We start from the raw sequence: 18834 nt of genomic DNA, 5'->3' as shown, positions 1-18834 counted from the left end.
TATCTTTATTTTTTAAATTAATTTTTTTGTTTAAATTAATATATTTTTTAGTATCAAAGTATAATAATATTATTTATTTGAAAGAAAAAATATTATTATTAAAAAATATAATAATAATGATTAGAGTTCTCCATTAATAATTAAAATAATAAAAAACTAAATTTGGTAACTCAAAACAAAACTTTTAACTCTAAAATTATGAATTATGTAATATGACATGTAGAGTACAAAACAATCCAACTAAATGCAATTATAAAAAGTCATTTCATTAAGTAGAAGTGCTTTTACAGCAAGTTCTTGCGCCACTGCCAGTAACTGGCTCTCATTTGATCCACACGTTCCAATGTCGAACAAATCATGTTTACCAAATCATAATCCACTTTTGGTGACTCTGAATTCAAAGCAGCAACTGCATCTTTGAATTCCTGGCTCGGTTGGAATCCGTGGCAGAGAAGATCCAAAAGAGTGCTCAATGCAAATATTGGATTTGTATTATTATTACTATTACTATTACTCATATTCAGAATCTTCAGACATACCAAAGACACAGCAGGGTTGTTCGCTAATGATCTTGCATCGTTCTTGTAAAGCCCCGTGAGGTATCTCCATGGACTTTCATTTTCCGGGTTAGATATTATTGCTTTTATAGTATAGTTTACTTCCGATTCCCTCATTGCCTCTAATCCTCCCAAAAGAGGTGATCTTGTGATCACAAAATATCTCTGATTCCAAGCAGAATTATTAAAAATGTCATCTTCAAGAAGCTGCTGGCAATAAGCAAGTTCATCTTCCCACCCACCTAGTGTCTGAAGAACCCACTGCCTATGGGACCATGCATGATAATTCTTAGCATCTTCAGCAAAAATCTTCTTGGTGAAGGCAAGCTCCCTTTTTATGGCATGTTTTCCCAGTTTCTCCGCAAGCCATCGCCTGTGATGCCACATCTGATAATTCTTGGAGTTAGAGATGGCAACATGCTCAACAAAATACAATTCACTTGATAAATCTGCATTGAGCTCATCCAATATTCGGCGCCTAAATTGCCAAACAGTGTAATTTCCAGGATTCATGTCGATGGCTTCCGTAGTGAGATGCAGAGCACGCAGAGAACGCTCGTCAGCAAAGTAAACAGCCCTGAAGTAGTTCATTGTTTCCAAAAAATCTTCGGTATATGCGATCGAACCGACAGGATTCGAGCCTTCGTCTTGCAGTACAGGAATCACATCCGACCATTCCGGCCTCTTACTCAACGGAATCCTCTTGTCCTCGTCGGAGTCCATTCTCCTCAATTAAAACAAATAATAAAGCAGGATCTTACTATACAACCGAATCGAAACTAAAGGATATAAAGTTCTAAATTGTTTACTCTTTACTGAAACAGTTCAATCTCGTGATAGTTACCTCCGATTTTGTATAATCTTATCAAGATGTGGGCGAAAGACAAGATTTTGTAGCTCAAAAATAAAACTGACTCTGATATCATGTTAAAATATAAAAAAAATTATATTAAATATTATTATTTAGAGTTCCATAAGTATGTCTAATATATAGACATGATATTATACTATAAGTAAACTAATATAATAATATAAAATAATATTGATATTATCACAATTTATCGTAATATCTTACCGGCATATTATCTTTATATTATAACATTCTTGATAAATTTTTATGGTATAATTATCGAAATTATAGGTATATCGAAAATACCGTACCGTAATATATCGAAAATACCAATATTTTTAGTATACCGAAAAAAATGTAATGTATAATATAGATACCAAAATTATTGGTAAGGTAAAAGTACGAGATTTTCAGAACTTTGATAAATCGAGGTATACCGAAATACCGAAATAATATTTATAAATTAAAAAAATATATATTATATAATATTTATAAAGAAAATAAATAAATTTAATATTAATTATTTAATTACAAAATTATTTTAAAAATCAAATTAAAATATAATTATATTGTAATATAATTCAATATATACGACCCCATTCTATTTTATAAAATATAAAACTAATTTTATTTAACTATAAAATATTTGATTTTTTTCAAAATAGACCTAATGAATTATAATAGGGAAAAACGAATAAGTAGCGAAAGCAAGGCCACGAATCTATGTAGCCTTGCCAGCTAGGAGAGAGAGAAAAAAAAAAAAAAAAAAAAAACGTTTCAGTTTCCCCTTCTTCTTTCCTCTCTCTTTCTTCTTTTCATTTACCACTTTCGGCGAATTTTCTCTTCTCTGGCGATTTTTCTCTCCGACGGCGGCATCCCCGACTTCTTCAACTTTATTCACCTTCTTTCTTTCGATCGAAAATGGTAGGTCTTCTCCTTCGGGTATTTCCGTTCGTTCACTTCACTGTCTGCATTCGTGAATATCTTTTCTCTTTTTCAAGCTGGTGGTCCAGGTACATCTCCATGCAAGACTCCAAAATCTCCAAGGACAAGGTAAATAACATCTCCTTTAGAATCCTAAAACATTTTGATGATTTAAAGACCGTTTAGGTTTTTGCGGTTAGGGTTAGGGTTAGGGTTATGGATTTTTATGATTCTGCTGATTCTAATGATTTTAACGATAGAAATGGTTGATTATTTTGTGTTTATTTGCTTCTATGTGATGATTTATGTGATTTTTGATATGTTTGGCTGTTATGGGTCCCGAAAGTGTGGTTTTGGGACCCGAAAGTGTTGTTTCGGGACCCGAAATGTGTTGTTTCGGGACCCCAAAATTGAATTTTGATATGTTTGGCTGTTATGAGTCCCGAAAGTGTTGTTTCAGGACCCGAAATGGGTGGTTTCGGGACCCGAAATGGGTGGTTTCGGGACCCGAAATGGGTGGTTTCGGGACCCGAAATGGGTGGTTTCGGGACCCATAAATCGGATTTTGTAATGTTTGGCTGTTATGGGTCCCGAAAGTGTGGTTTCGGGACCCGAAATGGGTGGTTTCGGGACCCATAAATCGGATTTTGTAATGTTTGGCTATTATGGGTCCCGAAAGTGTGGTTTCGGGACCCGAAATGGGTGGTTTCGGGATCCATAAATCGGATTTTGTAATGTTTGGCTGTTATGGGTCCCGAAAGTGTGGTTTCGGGACCCGAAATGGGTGGTTTCGGGACCCGAAATAGGTGGTTTCGGGACTCGAAATGGGTGGTTTCGGGACCCGAAAGGTTGATTTGGGGCCCGAAATAAGGTGTTTCGGGACCCGAAATGGGTGGTTTCGGGACCCGAAATGAGTAAATATTTGATTTTAAATGTTTATCTTTATCTAATTATCTGTTTCATGTTTTTTAAATGTTTATCTTTTGTTTTTGTAGGGCAAATAAACGTAAAAGGAATGCCCAAAAAGCAGCATCTCCCAAAGCAGTTCACAAATCCCCAAAAGCTCCCAAATTAGTTCTGAAATCCCCCAGAGCAGCAGCTCCCAAAGCAGCCCCACACAACCTTTTTTTAACTAGGACATCTTCTTTTGGCCTTTTCAATCTTCTCCAACTACTGTCTAATGATCAAAAGGAGGCTGTGAAGTCAATAGGCTTTGGCCATCTACTTTCATTATCACTTTCAAAATGCCCCGGGGAGATATCTCGTTATCTAGTCAGGCAGTTTGACTGTGATAAATGTTCTTTCACTCTAGAGAATGGCGAGGAAGTGAAAATCGAAGAAGAAGATGTTGAAATGGTATTGGGTCTCCCAAGAGGGGAGTTGGACATTGTAGAATATCAGAATAACGAGACTGATGACAAGCTGAAGGCATTTAGGACTCGATGGGGTAACCCTATTAATGGCGCTCCTTTAGTGACTGCTATGCCGACGAAAATGATTGAGAACAAAGCTGCTGACAACAATTTTAAGATAGACTTCGTATTATTTGTTGTCAGCTGCTTTCTCTGGTGTGATCACCTAGGTCAACTATTAAGGTATATCTCATTTCTGTTATTTCATTTGCATGACAACTTATATGACATGTTAATTAATCCTCAAATATGTTTTTTCCCCTTGCAGGTATAGAATTCTGAAATCTATTTCAGATGTTCAAAATATCAAGAAGTTCAATTGGTGCAAATTTGTACTTGAAGGATTAGTTCAATCATGCGCAAAAGTGAAGGAGAATGAAAAACGACATTTCCAAGGACCACAGACGTTCCTTATTGTAAGTTATCCGTTAATTAATTTCTCTGTTTGCAAAAATAATTGGTTTTAATTAACATATGTTTGTTTTCAGCTGTGCTACGTGTATAGGGTGAGCAACCCACAACTGGGAGGAGTTAATGACCGTCGATTTCCAATACTGTCATGTTGGAATGACACGACATTGAAGTTTAGACTGGATACGGAGTTGGAAAATGGAGGATTCGGACGTGGAAGCGTTGTGGGACGAATTCCACTACTGGGGATGTGGGGGGAGAACGATGAGGAGGATAATGATGTGGGGGATAATGATGAGGAAGATATGAATGAGGGGGTGTCTGAGACCCCAAAGGCGGCGGCAGCAGCAGCAGCAGAACCTAGGAATAGGTCACCACCTCGGAAGAGGCCACCAATGAGGAGGTCAGAACCAACGAAATCAACACCTATGAATGAAGGCCTACCACCTATGAATATAACACCTATTAACACGACAGGTCCGGACGTTGATAAACTGAGTTTTACAGAGAATTTGGCGTGGATTGCTAAATGTACGTTGTTTATTGAAAAAGCCACGAGAAGACTGGAATCTTTAACTTCAGGCTGGAATGCAACGCCAATGTATGACAACGCCATCCACATAATTTATAGAGTAATGGACAGTAATAAACCTTTTAGGGATGCCATGCACAGATACTTCAAAGATCGAACACCCACTGAGGATGATGGGGTAAACGATCAGGACGCTCACACTGAGGGGGCTCACACTGAGCGTGCTCACAGTGAGGGGGCTCACACTGAGGTTGGTCAAAAGGGTGTTCTCGAAGAGGAAGATGAAGATGAAGTACCTGAAAAAGATGGATCTCCAAGAAAAAGAAGGAGAAATCCAGTGCGACATATGAAAATTCCAGCACGCCTTAAATCTCCATACATGACGCAGAACAAGCCGACAAAGATCATCGAGCCTGCCCCTCAAACTCATGATGTCGCGGGAAAAGAATTGGTTGCTTCCAAAAAACAGAAGAAATATCCCATACATATGATGGAACTTCCAGCACGCCTTCAATCTCAATATATGAAGAAGAACAAGCAAAGAAGTATAGAGTTCTATCATTTTGTCAATATGGAATACCGAGATGAAGTCGTTGTGGGATTCATTTATGCAGTTGATTCGAATGCGAGGTAAATCAAGATTTCATATTTTGTTAAATCATGTTTGTTTGGCTGAATTAATGGTCCCGAAAGTGTGGTTTCGGGACCCGAAAAGGGTTGTTTCGGGACCTGAAATCTGGTTTCGGGATCCGAAAAGGGTTGTTTCAGGACCCGAAATCTGGTTTCGAGACCTGAAAAGGGTGGTTTTGGGACCCGAAAAGGGTGGTTTCGGGACCCGAAATCTGGTGTTTCGGGACCCGAAAAGGGTGGTTTCGGGACCCGAAATAAGGTGTTTCAGGACCCGAAAAGGGTGGTTTCGGGACCCGTAAGTTTGATTTTTAACTTGTTTTCTTCTTTATCTGGTTTCAGCAAGGAAGTATTCTATATATCCGAGCTTACCAATATCAACATAGAGCAATTTCAATCAATGAAAAATGAATGCCATGTTGAAAGTGGGATAATTGATGCGTGGGCAAACATGGTCACTCTTCACTGCAAATCAACTTCCGACTCGAAAATAGTTTTTTCGACAGTCGTTTCTGTAAGTCTCTATATCTTTCATTGTTGTTTAAACCAATTATCTCTTATTGTGATGTTGATTTCATTTGCAGGACTTTTGGAGAACGAAAGACCTTTTCATTGAAAGATTGATTGAAGAAATGAGAATTTTCGAATTAACTCCCGAACACATGAAAACTGCTAAGCTGGTAAGTCCTTTTTTATATTATCTGATTTTTGATTATATGTGTCATCTGAATCTTGGTGATATTCTTGCAGATATTTTTCCCAATTTTATATGAAAATCACTATTATGTGGTTGTCATCAATAGAAACCAAGCAATTGAAGTCATCGACAACCTCCCACTGGACCCAGATATTCAATGGGATGATAAATATGTCACAACTCGGCAACTAGTAATGTTGAAGTCTTTTTTACACATAATGTATTGACTTCTTTGAAAGTGTTTATTAACTTCTTTGGTAAAACAGGTACAGAAAGTTGTGGACTACTTCCAAACTATCGACCAAGGGATCGTGGATAAAATTGCCCAATTCCCGTTCAATGTTTTGAAATTACCTTGGCAAGACAGTTCAAATAAAACGGATTGCGGAATATACTGTATGAGACATATTCATTGGTACACGGGCAATGCAACAAATTGGAATTGTGGTATAACGATAGAAAATGTAAGTTACATATTTTCACATTTTATTTGTTTTACAAATCTTTAATAACCGCTGAATTATAATTTCCTACAGGCAAGGGGAATGCTTGAAGCATTGCGAGTCAAATACACTGCAATGATCATCCGTTCAAACTTAAACAAAAATGTCAAGAACATCTTACAGAAGTTTGTAGACATTTTAAAAGTAGAATGTCTTGAAACATATAAGTTGTATGAAAAGAGGAACTCTTAATTAATTTAGTACATTTTTTGTCTTCAATTATAATCATGTATAAACTAAGTTAAAAACCAAGTATAAACTAAGTTAAAACAAGTTAAAAACCAAGTATAAAGTAAGTTAAAAACCAAGTATAAACTAAGTTAAAACAAGTTAAAAACCAAGTATAAACTAAGTTAAAAACCAAGTATAAACTAAGTTAAAACAAGTTAAAAACCAAGTATAAAATAAGTGGTTTCGGGACCCGAAAGGTTGTTTCGGGACCCGAAAAGGGTTGTTTCGGGACCCGAAATCTGGTTTCGGGACCCAAAAAGGGTAGTTTTAGAACCCGAAATCTGGTTTCGGGACCCGAAAAGGGTGGTTTCGGGACCCGAAAAAGGTGGTTTCGGGACCCGAAAAGGGTGGTTTCGGGACCCGAAAGGTGGTTTCGGGACCCGAAATAAGGTGTTTCGGGACCCGAAATTTAGATTTTTAACTTGTTTTCTCTTGGTTTTTAACTTGCTTTAACTTGGTTAGACTATCTTCGTTAAAAATGAAAGGACAAGAATGATAAAAATGTAAAAATATTCAAAGTTATAACATGATCAAAATAAGTACTATCTTCGTTGAATGTTATCACCACACGCATGATCTTCAACATATACTTAAGAGGACAAAAGTGATGTGAAGGATAATTGAGTTGAAAGTGGATCATTCCATTGTTGTTGTTGTGTTGAATCCAAAACTGTAGATGTTGTGGCCGTATTTCCCTTCTTTTTTGATCTCGAAGTCTTGGGGATTTTTTCAATTAAAGATTGTTTCCTCTTTGTTGGTGGTCGTCCTCGACTTCTAATTTTCTTAGGAGAGTGTATCAAAATGGATGTAGCGGGAGATTGAAATGGAGATGGAGATGGAGATGCTTCTGTGCTTTGGTCTTTAGATGCTTCAGTGCTTCCATGATTAAGTGACATAAACTGTTCCATCAAACCTTTTATTCCGTTCATCCAAAAAAAACAAGTTACTTCAGATTTTACTCCAACTTGTTGAACCTCTTGCATCAATCGAGTTAGACTATTGTGACGTTTTTTTTCTTCCACGGACATATCTGAATCATAAATGTTGGTGATATTTTGATACCCACGCTTAATATCTTTACGCCACCGGTCCATTATATAATACATTGGTACCTCATTCACCCTCATTTTTTTCAACACAACCATGATATGTCTACACAAAATACCTCTGAACTCAAACAATCGACATTCACATTTCACATTGCAATCCTTTTCGGTGTAATGTACTTTGTAAAAAACATCTCTTAGATGTTCTCCATTAACCCCCAACATGATTTCCTCAACTCTAAATATAGAAACTGAACCTTCCTCTTCAATGGCTGAGATGTCGCACAACATCAAACCTCTAACTTCTACTTGAACCAATCTAAATATATCTGGAGTGTATAAGTTTTGGTATTGCCTTTCGAAGGCAAATCCACTAACAGTTGGTATCAAAGAATTAAACGATTGGAAATCCAATTTCTTTACTCTCTCGATATTTCTCAACAGAGCCCTATCATATTGCTCGACAAATTGTTTGAGGGATGTTTTGGACTGCACGTAGTCATCAAAGAAGGCGTTCATACTTTCACTCCGTTGAGATGTTGACATCCCGGCTCAAAATTGTCCTTTGACATAAACAGGTATCCATTTAGATCTTTCCAAATACAAAGATTTCAACCAAACATTATCTTCCAACTGATAATCTTCAATTAGTCTATTCCAATCCTCTTCGCATTGTTGAATATTTATGGAATTGTATACAATGTTTTTCAGCCTCTTCTTTATTAGATGGTATTCAGTATGGCTTCCAAGTTTTATAGGAAGTTTCTTCATTATATGCCACAAACAAAATCGATGATGCGTTTTAGGAAATACCTTCTCAATTGCAATCGCCATGGATCAACATTGGTCTGTGATTATGGCATTGGGAGGTCTATCATGCATACATTCCAACCAAGTTCTAAACAACCATGTGAAAGAATTTGAATCTTCACTTGACAATAACCCACATCCAAGCAAAATGGATTGACCATGATGATTAACACCAACAAACGGAGTGAAAGGCATGTCATAGCCATTTGTCAAATATGTTGTATCGAAAGAGATAACATCATGAAAATCTTCAAAGGCAGCCCTGCACCTACCATCTGCCCAAAACACGTTTTTAATTCGGGATTTCTCGTCCAAATCAATAAGGTAGAAGAAGTTTGAGTTCCTGGTTTGCATTCTTAAGAAATAATTAGTGAGTGCTTCAGCATCCCCAATCCCTAACCTCAACCGTCGTGCTTCTGTAACATAACTTCTACATGTCCTCTCATCGAAAGACATGTTTTCATAACCTCCAGCTTCAACTACAAGTGATTGAAATGTTTTGGCCACAGTTATTCCAACTTCATCGTTTGTATCCAATCTTCTCTTTACATTTCCGTCAATTACTTTGTAGGATCTAACATGACGTATTCTCTTAGGGCTTAAAGAATGGTTGTGCTCAAGAGAAATACTTGTTATCACATATTCCCCTTCATTTCGAACAACAACATTAATCTTTGCTTTACAATCTGTCTTCGTTATTGGTCTAGGCTGATGAAACTTGTTTTTTGACTTGGATTCTTTCAGAAAACTCTTGACACAACCAACGCTGAAGTATTTCCTCTTACCACCTACATTTTTGCTCCCTAATTGGTAATGCCGAATCCCGTTAAGTGGGCATATGATGTGTAGAATTCAAGAAGTTGTTCTTCAGAGGAAAATGTCATTCCAACACTAGGAATGTGACTGCAAAAAATAAGTGAAACCGTAAGAAAAAAGTCCATAAACCACTCATTTCGGGACCCGAAACCACACTTTCGGGTCCCGACATACCATTTCGGGTCCCTACACCAACCGTTTCTGGTCCTGAAACCACCCATTTCGGGTCCCGAAACCACCCATTTCGGGTCCCGAAACAACCCATTTCGGGACCCGAAACCATCTATTTCGGGAAAAGTGAGGACCCTTTTGGGTCCCGAAACCATATATTTCGGGATAAGGAAGGACCCTTTCTTGTCCCGAAACCACCTATTTCGGGAAAAGTGAGGACCCTTTCGGGTCCCGAAACCACATATTGCGGGACAAGGAAGGACCCTTTCTTGTCCCGAAACCAATCATTTCGGGACAAGGAAGGACCCTTTCTTGTCCCGAAACCAACCATTTTGGGACAAGGAAGGACCCTTTCTTGTCCCGAAATCAACCATTTCGGGACAAGGAAGGACCCTTTCTTGTCCCGAAACCAACCATTTCGGGACAAGGAAGGACCCTTTCTTGTCCCGAAACCAACCATTTCTGGATAAGGAAGGACCCTTTCTTGTCCCGAAACCAACCATTTCGGGACAAGGAAGGACCCTTTCTTGTCCCGAAACCACTAGATCTGTTCAGGGTACCTTTCGGGTTCAACAGGGGTGGATCTGTTCAGGTTAAGTTCTTCATCTACTGGGTTGTTCAAGTTCGGTGCTTCGGTTTCCTGAAAATTCAAACAGTTTAAATCCATAAATACTTATGTAAAATGTAAACCCTAGATCTGTAAAATCTAAACCCTAGATCTATAAAATCTAAACCCTAGATCTATTCTAAAAAAAATAAAGATCCTTAAAAAGGATACCATGGAGAAGTAAATGCTGCCGTAGAAAGAAATAAATGCAGCCGGAGAAGAGAAATAAATGCAGCCGGAGCCGGAGAAGAGAAATAAATGATGCGTTTCAGAGAGAAAAAGAAATGCAGAAATATGAAACCCTATTGGGTGAAAGGAAAGAGGATATGCAGAAATGTAGAATTTTTTTTCTTTTTCTCTCTCCTAGCTGGCAAGGCCACGTAGGATTCGTGGTCTTGCTTTCGCTAACCCTTCGTTGGGTTTATCATATCTCATTATAATATTTTATCAAGTTAATCTCACATACAAAATGCGATTCAAAATAGAGTAAGATTAACTTTAAAACTAAAACTCTCAATAACTCCTAAACAGAGTAAGAGTATATTTAAGGAATAATTTGAAAAGAAGATAAGAAAGTTGGTTGATTGAAGAATACAACCAATCGAGGTATGCAAGTACTGTCAAATTGAGATTTCGGTCGTTTTGAGAAGTACTAGTGAGTTGAAAAAGCAATTATTAAAAATGTGTAGAGGTGATAAAAGTCAAACTATATTGACGAACGAGATGATGGGGGCAAGAAAGTGCTTTGGTTCCACATACTTTTAACAAAAAAAAAATGTGTGAAATAAAAGTGACCAAGTGATCTTCGATGGAAAAGAGTTTGTTAGCTTATTACGTAAAGCAATGTATACTTAAATCAAGTTAAGGTAAATATATGCATTTTTTTATATAACGAAATTCTAGGTAATGTATAAAGTATTAATAACATTATTAGTATTAGTATTAATACTGTTCTTATTATTATTTTAATTATAGTTATTATTATTTTATTAAAATTATTATTTTAATTTATTAATATTATTTTATTATAAATATTTAATTTTTTATTACTATTTTATTATAATTATTATTTTTTATTATTAAAAAAATTATTATTATTATAAATATTTATATTTATATTATTATTATAAATATCAAAATTTAAATACCAAAGTGATATTTTTTTTTAAAAGTTATTTAAATTCTGAGATTAATTTAAATACATTTTATCTGAAAATTAAAATTAGGAATGACCTAATGTTTCAAATTTGTGACAAAAACATTCATTATATATTATATGAATGAAGGAATTCAACCTTTTGAGCAATAGGAAGATGAGAAGATAAAAAAAAAAAAAAAAAAAAGTTAAAATACACCGATTTATTATAGCTTGTTATTTTAGTTCTACTCTTGATGATCCAAATCTACAAGTTATATTAGCAAGGAAATTGAAAAAACAAATGTTTACCTACTAAATACATGAGTCTTAGTTCTCAAGATAACAAAGCAAAATCCAATATCTATTCACCATAAATATTATATATATATATATATACTATAAATAAATTAAAAAGTGAATAAAATATAGACAATAGACGACTCTAATACTAAATGTGATATGCTGACAAACAATATAGTCTTTCATATACTTGATATGAGGGATAAACCGATCCTTTCTTTAATGGAAGGTATTAGAGAATTTTTAATGGAAAGAATGCAGAGAAGAAAAGATAGCATCTAAGTATCCTCGTCCTACTGAACCATTAATTAGGAAAATTATAGAGAAAATGATAAAAGAATCTTTTTAGTGGAGTCAATTTATAATGGTGTGAAAAGCTACCAGGTTAGGGGGCTTAATGGACATCAGTTTGATGTTGATGTTAGGAAAAAAATATGTAATTGTGGATTGTGGGAACTATCAGGATTTCCTTGTTGTCATGTTATAGTTGCTTTAAAGCAACATGGCCTAAAAGTGCATGAATGTGTTGACAAGTGTTAGAGAAAAGAATTATTCATCACTATTTACCATCACGTCTTATACCCGATCAACGGTAAAGATATATGGCCAACTTCATCATTAGGATTGCAGTTGGATCCTCCCGTTTGTGTGGTTCAACCAGGTAGACCCAAGAAAGCAAAAAGAAAAGAACTAGACGAGAGAAAAGACTATGGAAAAAAGCTGAGGAGGTATGTGGTCATCCACTGTAAGAAGTGTGGAAATTCAGGCCACAATGCTAAAACTTGTAAGATATAAAAGGAAGGATTTATGAGCATTAAAAAGGCAGAGAACCAATATGTAAGTAAATTTGTTTGATTGATCTAATGTATTTACATTATATGGTAGATCTTTTGTCTTTTTAACTATAGTTTTTTTCTTTTTAATTGCAGTGACTAGCTAAAAGTAGAGGATGAAGTAGATAATGATGGGAAAATCAATATTTTAGAGCTTAGTATATGAATATTATAAACTATCAGAGCAGATTTTTTTGTCTTTTTAACTGCAATTTTTTGTCTTTTTAACTGTAATGTTTTATCTTCTTAATTGTAATTCTATTATTTTTTATGTTTTTAACTGTAGTTTTTTTTTTTTTAACTGCAGTATGTAAAAGATAATTATAAATGTTTTTAGTACTTTTTAATGAATATTATTTGTCTGTTGCAATTGTTTAATCACATTCACAAATTTTATCTTATTGTATAAAGAAAATAAAATAAAATAGGAATTTGAAATTGTTTAAAACTCTATTATAATTGTCAAAAAAAAACATTGATAGATTATAATAGAATAAATTATTTTCAAATTTGGTCATAAAACAAAATAGAAAATAATTAAGATTGAATATGTTGATAGTTTTGGGGAGAAATAATTTAAGGGTTAAAAATCAACTATCAAAATAGTTGGAGGGCCAAAAGTAAACTATCATAATTGTTTGAGGGCTTTTAGTTAAAATCGTTATGTTTAACAAAAAAAAAATAAATAAAAAATTAAAAAAATAAAAATTGACAGAAGGCCATTATTGACCTTTCTGAAAGTTTAAGGAACGATTTATTTTAAAAAATAGTTTAAAGACTAAAAGTAAGATAAAAGTAATTTAAGGGTCACCCAAATAATTTGCCCCAAAAAATTATTAATATTCTTTACATTAATATCTCATGAAATATGATATAAGATTGTTATACAATAAAATTATTATTTTTAGAAATAGAAAATAGAAACTGATTCTAAATATATATATATATATATATATATATATATATATATATATATATATATATATATATATTATATATATATATTATCTTAATTTTATTTATTATCTATATATTTTTTAATTTATAAATTTAAATATTTTTATTTTATTCTTATAAATTTTAAATAATAATATAATTTAAAAAAAAGACAAAATAAAAAAGTCACATAAACATTTATTATTTATATATACAATAAATAATCATTAATTATTTTTTATAATATTAATTTAAATTATATTATTATTATAATTAATATTATTTTAATTATTATTATAATAATTATGTTTTAATTATAATTATTAATTTAATTATAATAATAATATTTTTATTTCATTATTACTTTTTTTATATTATTATAATAATTATTATATTATTTTATATTTTAATATATTTTATTATTATTATTAAAATAAATAATAATTAGCTACCGTTTTTAAGAATATTTTATTAACAAATAATAATAATACATTAATAAAAGAAAATATAAAATGTTATATTTTTAAAATATATATATACTTGATATTTAGGTTGATAAATTAAGTAACTTAATTTATAATTAAATATTTTTTTAAAATAATAATTCAAATAAAATATAAAATAAATATGATTAAATTTTATTAGTATTTTTGAAATTTATATTTTGAAAAAATAATTAACAGTTTTAATATTATTATTAAAATTTTAATTGTAGAAAAATTAATATTTATTATTTTAAAACAAAAAGATGAAAAAATTAAAAGAAAAATAGTTAAAATATATAAGGAATTGTTAGATAATCTTATATCTAAAAGATTTTATAACAGATAAATATATATTATTTATTTAATTTATAATTAAAATATTTTTTATTTTATCTTATAAATTTTATCTTAAAAAAATAAAAAATAAACTATTTATTATTTTATCAAATAATATAATCTTTAAAAAAACATAATTTGATTGATAAATTAATTAATTTGATTTATAAATAAATAATTTTTCAAAAAATAGTTGATTCAATTTTATTAATATTTTAAAATTCTTATTAAATAAATTAAAACCATTATTTTAAACTTTGTATTTTATATGTTTTATTATTATTATTATAATTAATTTTATTATTATAATAATTATTATTTTTTTAATATTATTATAGTCTTATTATTTATTTTTTATTTTATTATTAAAAACAAATAATACTTTATTAACAAATAATAATAATAATATATTAATAAAAAAATATTATTAAAAACATAATTCAAATACATAGATATAAAAATAAATATGGTTAACTTTATTTGTATTTTTAAATTCTTATTAAATATACTAAAAATAATTATTTTAAAATTTGAAAAAAGAAATTATTAATAGTAGTATTAATACTGTTCTTATTATTATTTTATTAAAATCATTATTTTAATTTATTAATATTATTTTAATATAAATATTTATTTTTTTATAATTTATTATTATAACTTTTTATTATTATTTATTATAATTATTAATTTTGTTATTATTAAAAAAATTATTATTTTTATTTATATTTATATTATTATTATTATAATTATCAAAATTTAAATAACAAACTGATATATTTTTTTTAAGTTATTTACATTTTGACAAAACATTCATTATATAAATAAAGGAATTCAACAGATAAAAAAGAGTCATTATAACGTGTCATTTTAGTTCTACTCTTGCTTGCGTAATCCAAATCAAATTTATATTAGCAATTAGCAAGGAAATTGAAAAAATTAAATGTATATACTTACTAAACACTCCAATATCTATTCACCATAAATATATATATATATATATATATATATATATATATATATATATATATATATATATATATATATATATATATATATATATATATAAATTAAAAACTGAATAAAATATAGACTATAGACACGACTCTAATATCAAATGATACGTTTATTGAAATTATAGGAAGAAGAAATGGCTAGTTTCCCTGAGAAGAAGAGGGTGAGGAGAAAAGAGTTAATCAAAATATGTATAAAGAAATTGTGAAGAATCTACCAATTATTTAAAATAGCCTGGTGAATCCTCATCCTCATCCGATTCAATTACAATTTCAAAACTGAGGCCAAAGTGGACAAAAGAAATAAGTTCAGGGAATTGAAATGCAATGAAAAAAAAAGAAAAAAAAGAAAGAAAATAGAATTCAATGCCTCTTGATCCTCGACCCGTCTCTTCTAGGTACGTCGTCCGATCATATTATTGCTGTTGTAACCTTTTCTTCCAGCTTCCGTGAGAGCTAAGCGACGACGAAGAAGAGAAAGAAGGGAGGTATATATAAGGAAAGGCATTCTCATAACAGGTTTCTTCTCTTTATCAGGTACACATAGTTTCTCAGTTGAATGAGTTTCTTCTCTTCTCTTTCTGTTTGTAATTTCATTTCATTTCATTGACTACAGCCTCGAGAAAATTGAAGACTGTATGCATGACACAAGATTGTTTGGTATCGTTATTTCATCTTATTATTTTTCTTTTAGGCATCAAGCAGTTGAATTTCCGTCATGGATGATTCTTTGAGGTAAATAAATGCACCTGTTCCTATTCTCGATGTTTTGGTTTTCCAAAACCTAAACAAACGGAATGAAATTTCCAGGGATGATTTACGGAATACGCTCCGAGTACTATAGTGGCTGGCTATATCATATATGGATGGAGAAGGACGAAATACGCAGACATGATTCCTTGAAGTCATTTGAAAAGGTATATATATATACGTTCTATTGCAGAGAATAAAAGCTGCTGGATCTTTTTACCTGTTCTTGGCATTCCCTAGCTTCTCCTATATATGAAGTGTTTCATCTTAAATATCTATTTCTCTGTCTAGTCTATGGTGATAGTTTTGTTTATTGTTTCCAGTTTTGGCTAATTGCTTATCACAGTCTACTTTGACATTTTTACAAACAAGGATGGATGGATCTCCTATAGTGGTATATACTTAGTTACTAGATTTAAGGTACTCTTATAAGTAGTTTTCCTATAATAGTAGTAAGTTTGAAATATGTGTGGTAAGGTCCAATGTTTGATTTATTTCCCTTATTTGCCCATACCTTTTTTACAACAATATTAATATTGGGCAAGTTATTGTTGCTTTCCGCATGACCTATCTTTTTCTCATGAAATTACTTTTCAAAGTCGTTGGTGGCGACTGTCCAAAACTAACTATTTGTTTCTTGGAGATTTTGTTGACAAAGGGTTTTACTCTGTTGAGACAATATTCCTATATTACTGCTGGCTGGCTTGAAGGTTTTGTCTGATAAAAATTCAACAGCTCGAAATGCAATGAAAAGAACAGTTTGATTAGTCTGTCAGTTTGTTCGTTTTTTTATGATTGAATGTCTGATGATCTTATCCTACAAGAGTGAATCCAGTTCTCAGGCAATACAGAAAATCAACATCACTAACAAGCAACAACCATCCAAAGGTCTAAATATGTTTTACTTCATGTTGGGGCATAAAATTATCATTTAAAACAAGTCTTCATGAGAATAGTTACTCCCATTAATCTTGGCAATTTAAGCTTTATTTAGCCAATAATTTAACAATATAATCTGAAATCTTCAAATTTATATTTTAAAGGTTTGTTATCTTGATTATGAGACTCATGAGTAAGTTTGTTTGTTTTACTGAATTTGGCTAATAAAAGTTGTCAATTAAATGAAAATTCAAGTCATTCCCCCTTACTCATTCTCACTTTCAAATTTTTCTACAATTCTTTCTCTTTTATAAATGAAAATGTCTCAATGTCAATTTACCCTTTAAAAAATTATATTTAACAATCTTAGTGGTTCATTTTTGTTTTTTTTACATTCTTAATATAAATGTTGTAAAGCATGGTGCTCCTTAATTTAAATAAATCATTTATATATTTAACAATTTTATACCCACCAAATGTATCAAAATATAAGCTAGACTTATAATAAACATTTGATTACATAAGATGGATTTTATTTAGGAATTTCACTTGAATGTACAAATTATTTAAAAAATATTTCTGTACTGCTTGTTGTTGTACAGAATTAAAAAACTTATTAATTTGAAATCGAAGTTGTATCAATTGATTTTAAAATTAACTAAATAACGTATTATTTTAAATAAACCTAAATGTAATAAATAGATAAAAAAAAATAATAATATACTCAATAGAAGTATTAATGTTTGTGTTTACATTTTTTAGATTTGAAAAAAAAACAGAATTAAAACAATCTGAAGAGATTAGGTACATGAATTAATTTGATTGATAAAAAGTAAATACTAAAACAATGTATCATTTTTTTTTTCAAATAAAGAGTTTTTTATTATGTAGTTTGTTAATTATTATTGTGTAGCGTTTTCTAATATATAAGGATAATTTATTATTATTATTATTATAATAATAATTATTGTTATTGTTATTGTTATCTATTTTTTGAAAATATATTATAATTTTTACTTTTCTTTATAATTTAAAATTTTTTTTTTATTAATTCTTATTATTATTATAAGATTATTATTATTATTATGATAATTATAATAATAATAATAATTTTTACTTTTTATTGCAATTTTAAATATTATTATTATTAATTTTATTATTTTATTATTTTATTAAATATTATTATAATAATAATATTTATTATTATTATTATTATTATTATAAAATACTTATTATAATCACCATAATACTTATGATTGTAATAATAATTATTTTTAATTTAATTTTATAATATTTATAAAATTTTAAAATATAAGAAATTTAAATCAAAATAATGAAAAAATAGTTGTAACATAAATAATTATATATTTTTATTAAGTAAAAAACTCAACTAAAAAAATATATAGAATCCTATATTAAAATCTAGAATATATATAACATTTAAATTTATTATCAATTAAGAAAAATAATAAATTTTTTAGTTACCAAATAAATATGCTTATATATATATATTTTAAATATTTCAAAATATATTAAAAATATAATTTATTATTATTATATTTATTTATATTATTATTATTTGTTATTTTATTTATTTATTATTATTATTATTTATTATAATCATTTTTAAATTTAATACTTATATAAATATATAATATAATAAATAATAATTAATTTTTGTAACATAAATTTCTAAATATTTTTATATTTTAATTAATTTTATTAATTAAAAAATATTTTTAGAAAAAACTATTTATAAATCCTATTTCAAATTTTAGAATACATATAACATTTAAATTTGTAGTTTCCAAATAAATATGCTCAACTTATTATATATATATTTCTAACTATTTTTAAATATACTAAATAAAAGTATTACAAAGATAATTTATTATTATTTTATTTATTATTATTATAATTAATTTTAAAATTAATATTTATATAAATATAATGTAATAAATAATAATTAATTT

General features: G+C 30.1%; 1 protein-coding gene across 1 annotated transcript; it reads right to left on the bottom strand.

The window, feature by feature from the left end:
* Nucleotides 1–284: 284 nt before the first annotated feature.
* Nucleotides 285–1280, bottom strand: LOC124935821 (protein farnesyltransferase/geranylgeranyltransferase type-1 subunit alpha-like). Its single transcript, XM_047476285.1, has one exon. It carries the CDS (start codon nucleotides 1278–1280, stop codon nucleotides 285–287), a length of 996 nt encoding a protein of 331 aa, XP_047332241.1.
* Nucleotides 1281–18834: the final 17554 nt, after the last annotated feature.

The sequence above is a fragment of the Impatiens glandulifera genome, chromosome 1 (assembly GCF_907164915.1).
Source record: "Impatiens glandulifera chromosome 1, dImpGla2.1, whole genome shotgun sequence".
Lineage (NCBI taxonomy): Eukaryota > Viridiplantae > Streptophyta > Magnoliopsida > Ericales > Balsaminaceae > Impatiens > Impatiens glandulifera.
This window is presented reverse-complemented; position numbering and strand designations above follow the sequence as displayed.